This window comes from Mesoplodon mirus (genome assembly GCF_964341445.2).
Source record: "Mesoplodon mirus genome assembly, chromosome: 7".
Classification (NCBI taxonomy): Eukaryota; Metazoa; Chordata; class Mammalia; order Artiodactyla; family Ziphiidae; genus Mesoplodon; species Mesoplodon mirus.
Window position 1 is genome coordinate 56268883 of NC_138983.1, and position 6879 is coordinate 56275761.

At 53.9% G+C, this 6879-nt stretch overlaps 1 protein-coding gene across 1 annotated transcript; it reads left to right on the plus strand.

The window, feature by feature from the left end:
* Window positions 1-6491, plus strand: UCP3 (uncoupling protein 3). The gene is made up of 6 exons (XM_082628196.1): window positions 1-141; window positions 666-867; window positions 1129-1329; window positions 2471-2572; window positions 3066-3246; window positions 5957-6491. Exons 1-6 carry the CDS (start codon window positions 16-18, stop codon window positions 6069-6071), a joined length of 927 nt encoding a protein of 308 aa, XP_082484322.1. The 5' UTR covers window positions 1-15; the 3' UTR covers window positions 6072-6491.
* The last annotated feature ends 388 nt before the right edge of the window (window positions 6492-6879 follow it).

Genomic DNA, 6879 nt, shown 5'->3' on the forward strand with positions numbered 1-6879 from the left:
AGAGCCCCTGGGACCATGGTTGGACTGAAGCCTTCAGAGGTGCCTCCCACAACGGCTGTGAAGTTCCTGGGGGCAGGCACAGCGGCCTGCTTTGCTGACCTCCTCACCTTTCCACTGGACACGGCCAAGGTCCGCCTGCAGGTAGGCGCCCTTTGGCCGAGGGTCATTATTCCCATCAGCGGAGGGGCTGAGTTCTCCACCGGGGCACCTGCAGTGTCTGCCCGCTCGCTCTTCCTCACAGCGGACCCTGAGCAGGCCACTCACCCCACTGCCCACGACCCTGCATCGCCACCTCCCCATCACCATCACCCAAGACCAAAAGATCTTAATTCCTTGGCAGGACGTGCCAGGGCCCTTCATGGCCTTGCCCTACTTTGTAAGCCAAAAAGTGAGAAGTAGAAGTAAGGAATTACTGGGTGAGCTTGGGCAAGTCACTGACAACTTGTACCAAGAAAAACAATCCACCCTGTTTTCCCTAAGGATCCAACACCACACTGTGTACAACAGTTTGTGGGCTGGAAACTGCTACACAAAACTGTCATTTTTCCCGGGATGTGACGCTGTGATCATGCTTGTTCTGAGGTCCAGCCCCAAGCAGGCCCCCCTGCACACAGCCCCGTCCACCCCCCACCCAGCTCCTCACACCGCTGCGGGGTGTCCCTCAGATCCAGGGGGAGAACCAGGCAGCCCGGAGCGTGCAGTACCGCGGGGTGCTGGGCACCATCCTGACCATGGTGCGCACCGAGGGCCCCTGCAGCCCCTACAAAGGGCTGGTCGCCGGCCTGCAGCGCCAGATGAGCTTCGCCTCCGTCCGCATCGGCCTCTACGACTCCGTCAAGCAGTTCTACACCCCCAAGGGATCGGACCGTGAGTGCTGAGGGGGTGGGCGGAAGCAGAATCTAGGCTGTGGGTCAGAAGACCAGGGCAGTGCAGACTCAGAGGCAGAGCTGGGGCGCGAGAAGTTGGTAACATGCTCACGAGAAGACTCTGAGCCTCCGTTATAGAGGCTCTGGAACCTTGGCCCAAGAGAGTAAGGCATCGAGCAGGGGAAGCCCCCAGAGATCAGCATCAGGCCCAGAGAGGTGCTGGGTGGCGGAACACTGGTCCACTCACTCTCCTCCTCTCCAGACTGCAGCATCACTATCCGGATTTTGGCGGGCTGCACCACCGGGGCCATGGCAGTAACCTGTGCCCAGCCCACGGATGTGGTGAAGATCCGATTTCAGGCCAGCGTGCACACTGGGCCCGGGAGCAATAGGAAGTACAGCGGGACAATGGATGCCTACAGGACCATCGCCAGGGAGGAAGGGGTTCGGGGCCTGTGGAAAGGTAGGTCTGGACTCCAGGTTCAGGGGGTCTTGGGCAGTGATTTCCCTACCCTAGGGCTGGAGCAGGGAACTGGGCCGGGGGGAGCTCCCGGCACATGTATTCCCGCGACTCTAAAGGAACATCCCAACCATTGCAACATCCCAGCTGACCCGCTACCCTGACCCAAATTCAGTTCAGTTTGCCAACTCTTCACCACGTGCAGGACTGTGAGGGAGAGAGAAATGAATAGAAGACATCCTCGTGGCTCTCACAGTCACACAGAGGAGAGGGAACATGTCAAGGAGCAGGTATTCCACGGGGCAGGATGTGCTGGGTGCACGCGCAGGGGCAGGGGCAGGGCCGGTGGCAGGAGGAGCCATGTGGGCTGGGGGCTGGGGCGGGGGGAGGTGATGCACCATCTGGGCCTCCAAGGCTGAACCGGCTCAGCAGAGAGGGAAGGAAGGGCCTCCCCAGCAAAGGCCGACGAGGGTGACTGCAGGGCATGGAGAAGAAACAGAGGCCACTGGGGGAAGCAGCCATGAGGAGGGGGCTTCCTTGGGAACAAGGCTTTAGGGTTCCCTACGTGTCTGAGTGGTGGCCACCTTGACAAATGCTGTTGTCTCTCCCACATGTGGCCGGGGCTCACGTGAATCTGGCAGAGGAAACAGTGACCCAGTGAAGGTTAAAGGCAGGACACCTGGGTCACAGCCTCACTTGCTGTGTGCCTTCCTGGAGCCCGGCCCTCATCTGTGCAACCAGGGGGATGGTCTTGACGCTCTCCACAGGCCCCGCCAGGGCTACATCCTGTCGCTGTTCCAAGAGCCTAGCCTCCCTCTTACAAAGAAAGGCTTCCTTTTCTGCCTCTAGCCAGGTCTCAGGGAGGCATATTTTAATTCTGATAGATATTGAAGATTATCCTCTGAACTGTGGTCCAAACAAACACAAGAGGGCCTCTCTGTTTTTTGTCTCTAAGATGGACATGGATAACCTGAGAGTTTTTAAACATCAGAAAGGAAGGTATGGAATCTGCCCACCTGAGGTGGGCTCCTCTGAGACCCCTGGAATGGGGCACCATGTCCCCCCAACTGGGGCCTGGGGCCTTGCAGCCAGGGGTTCCATTTCTCCTCTTCCCCACTCATCAGCCCCACCCGCTCCCTGACAGGAACTCTGCCCAACATCACGAGGAACGCCATCATCAACTGTGCTGAGATGGTGACCTACGACATCATCAAGGAGAAGCTGCTAGACTACCACCTGCTCACCGGTGAGGCCCTGGGCTCCAGGCAGACGGCCCTCCCATAGCAGAGAGGGAACCTGGGACACCAGAGAGTGGGCACTACCCACAGGCAACTGGGCTTTAGAAGTAGAGGGAGGCGCAGAGCCCAGCAAAAAGTGCCCAGCACATGATGATGATGAGTAGGAAAGAACCCCGGACAGGAGGCCTGAGACCTGGCTTCCAGCCCCATGCCACCTGTCCCCGTGCACCTTTAAGCAAGGGTCACCTTCTCTGACTACAGTTTCCTCCAACTAGGTGGTTGGACTGGATTACCTTCCAACTCTGGGACAGCCCAGTTCTGTTTTACGAGTCCTTACCAAGAGCTCCGCCCTGGGCACTGTGAGAGATTTGGAAAACACTATCCTTACACTCAGGGAGTTCACAATTTCATGAGGGACAAACAGTGGACACACATGAAACAGAAAGCAAGGGCACTCCCCATCTCACAGCCCAGTATTTGCTCTTCCCTAACCTGCGACAGACAACTTCCCCTGCCACTTCGTCTCTGCCTTTGGAGCTGGCTTCTGTGCCACAGTGGTGGCCTCCCCAGTGGATGTGGTGAAGACCCGGTATATGAACTCACCCCCAGGCCAGTACCGCAGCCCCTTCGACTGTATGCTGAAGATGGTGACCCAGGAGGGCCCCACAGCCTTCTATAAGGGGTGAGCCTCCCCTCCTGCTGCCAGTCCCCCCTCCTAGAGAAGCAGGCCTCCCTCCCCACCTCCCTTCCCCCCATGTGGACTGTGTTTACCATGGGTCCACCTGGAAACACACTAGTGAACAGCACAGGTGTAAATGCCACAAAGGACAAGTATAAAGACCTACGGAAATGATTTTTAGGAAGAGTGGACCAGGTCTGATTTGGAGAGTCAGGGAGGCTTATCTGAGCAAAAGGAGTCTAGGCATAGGTCAAAGTGCCATTCCCAAACGTCCTGGGCAGGGGAGGAGGAGGGAAAGGTGGTTGGTAATCCTGAGACTTTTCCCCGACCCACCACCGTCACCGTGGATACCACAGTCGGCAGCCCTAGTGCCCGATGTGCTTCATGTTTTCTTGCTGCTCTGCCTTGGCATTTACTGGTCCCTCTGCATGGAATGCCCTTCCTGTGCCATCCACATGCTCTACATCTTAGCTGTCCTTCAAGACTAGTTCAAATGCCACCTCCTCCCTAACACTCTCAGGGGTGAATTTTCCCCCTCTGAGAACTTCAGTGATCCTTCCTCCACACCATTTTTATGGGATTTACCACTTCCTACTTTGTATCAATATTATAGTATTTGTAAGTTTAAATTATCCCCCATGCTAGAGTGCAGGCTCCTTGCAGCCAAGGACTGTGGCTTTTACAGTTGACCCTTGAACAATGCGAGGGTCAGGGGCACGGACCCCATGCAGTTGAAAATACGTGGACAATTTATAGTCGGCCCTCCATACATGAGGCTCCTCCGTCGCCATGGTCCCTCCATATCCCTGGTTCCACATCCACAGATTCAACCAACCACGGATCCAACCAACTGCAGATCATACAGTACTGTAGTATTTAATATTGAAAAAAGATCTGTGTATAAGTGGACCCTCACGGTTCAAACCTGTGTTGTTCAACGGTCAACTGTATACATCTTCCATATCCCAGAGTCCCCAGCACCAAGGCAGCACTCTATAGTGTAGTCATTAACAATCACCATGACTGCTAAGTCCCTAAGTATGAGGGCTTTTGCTAAGCACTTCACAAATACTATCTCACCCCCCTGAACTGGGCCGTGCTCTCCACATTTACTGGGGAAGAGACTGAGGCTCAGAAGGGTCACGGAACTTGTCCCAACTCACAAAGTTTGAACGGCAGAGCCACGGCTCAAACCCTGACCATCAGATACCATGCACATCGTCCATCCCACGCTAAGCTCTTTGCTTGGCCCTCTTACCTCCACCACTGAGGACAGTTTTCCGGCGCCCAGCGTTAGATTGGGCCCAACAAGCAACCATGTTCTCGACCCTGGGATGACGTCACAAAACTGAGTTCCAGCTGACAGTCCTTTTCCTGTAAGTGCCTCCATCATTTCACTCTTCAGCTGTAGCCACTTGTCTCGGTTTGTACTTTCACTTGGCAAACATTCACTGAGCATCTTGCGGGTGCTGGGCCCTGTGCTGTGCTTCCTTTGAAGAGCAGCCAACCAGTAAGGGACATTTATTGAGGATTTACTAATACCGAGCCTTGTGCTATGTGCTGTACCTTAACTCATTTAATCCTCTCGACAACTCCGTGCGGTAGGTGTTGCTGTCCTCATGTTACAGATAAGTAAGCTGAGGCTGAGAAAGATTACGTTCAAGAAGCTGGTCAGGGGCTTCCCTGCTGGCGCAGTGGTTGAGAGTCCGCCTGCCAATGCAGGGGACACAGGTTTGTGCCCCGGTCCGGAAGGATCCCACATGCCGCGGAGTGTCTGGGCCCGTGAGCCATGGCCACTGAGCCTGCGCGTCCGGAGCCTGTGCTCCGCGGCGGGAGAGGCCACAGCAGTGAGAGGCCCGCGTACCGTAAAAAAAAAAAAAAAAAAAAAAGAAGCTGGTCAAGCTAGGATGTGAATCCAGGTCTAATGCCAGAGTTCACATTCGTTGTCCCCGTGCTATACGCCCTGTGAGGGGCCCAGGCTGAGGATTCAGGAGAGGCCTTGGTGGGAGGTTCTGGTGCCCAAGCTGAGTCCCAAGGAGCCAAGAGCGAACAGCCCGGCGAGGAGAGAAGGAGATATTCCAAGCAGAAGGCGCAACATGGGCAAAGGTGTGGGAGGAAGCGTCTGGCAGGAGCTGAGAGGACCAGGAGAGGATTAGCGGAGAGAGAGGCTGAGGAAGAGGCAGGGGCCGGGCCGCTCCCTGAGTCTGCGAAGCACAGCCGAGCGGTGGCTCTCGCCCAGCCGCGCTACCTACCGCAGGCGCTCCGGAGAGGAGTAGCTATATTTGGTGTCACGTTGTTTTTGCCCTGGGGGGCCTCCAGCTGGAGGCTGAGGTCTCCGCAGGGGTGGCCAATCAGGTTGTAAATGAGCCCAGAAACACCCAGCAGCAGAATGGAGTCAGGTGGTTTAACGGAGCTACTTAACCTCGGTTTCTGAAGAGAAAAAACTGGCAACAATCATAGCTACCTGATAGAACTGTGAGAATTAACTGCCTGACACAGTAACACGGCTCAAAATGTGAGTTTTCTTTCCTTTCCCAACTCCAGCTTCTGCCTAAATGCCTTCAGTAGAGAAGAAAATGACTGAACAATCTCAGAAAATGCTCGTGACTAACAGAAGGCTAGTCCTTTGGCACCAGCACCGAGTGGGAGAGCACATAGATCCCTGTGGGACTCCAGTCCACCCACCTGACCATGTGGTTGTTTCTCTCATCAGATTTACACCCTCATTTTTGCGTTTGGGAGCCTGGAATGTGGTGATGTTCGTCACCTACGAGCAACTGAAACGGGCCTTGATGAAAGTCCAGATGCTACGGGAATCTCCATTTTGACTAAGACAAGGCCACTTGGTACTTAACTAGGACAAAACCAGTTAAGGATGGAAAAAAGCAGCGGGTCCACACACACAAGGACATAGACCCACACATGTTTACAGAACTGTTTACTTGCTGCTGACTCAAGAAATAGAAGAGGAGGAAGGACTGTGGTCTTCAGTGCTTTGTCTTAAGAACACCTTTGTTTTGCACTGACAAAATGGAAAATAAATTACATTAATTTGTGAAACCCATCAGGTTGGATGCCTAACATTTAGGCAAGGAAAAACAAAACAGAGCCATTTGGATAAAATGGAAGTTTGCAAACTTACGTCCCCTGAAAAATCTGATTAGACGATGAATTATAAACAGGAAAGGGACAGGAGTGGCATGCGATTCACTTGGAAATCAGCTAAGGAGTCTACAGGGGCACTGCCAAAGCAACACAAAGCTTTTGACTGCAGCCTTCGGTTAGCCATGGATCATCAGCTATATTTGTAGCGTGCCTGCTGTGTAAAACCCACTGGGATTCCAGGAAACGTGAGAAGAAAAGGAGAAAACCTAGAACCTGTGTCAAAGGAGCACTGCTGAGCCAGTGTGAGGCTTAGACCCATAAATGTTTGCTGATGACACTGGAGAATCAGGAGGGCAGCCTCAGTCTCTTTCCTGTAAAATGGGAGTAATAATCCCTTTCCTCCTACCTCACTTGGGGTGTTTATGAGGATCAAGTGAGAAGGTGGGCAAGAAAGCACATTATAAAAGCAAAAGCTGTGTACAAAGGTAAATATAAGGACCATGCCTTGGGAAAGATTTTATCAGTCAGTGA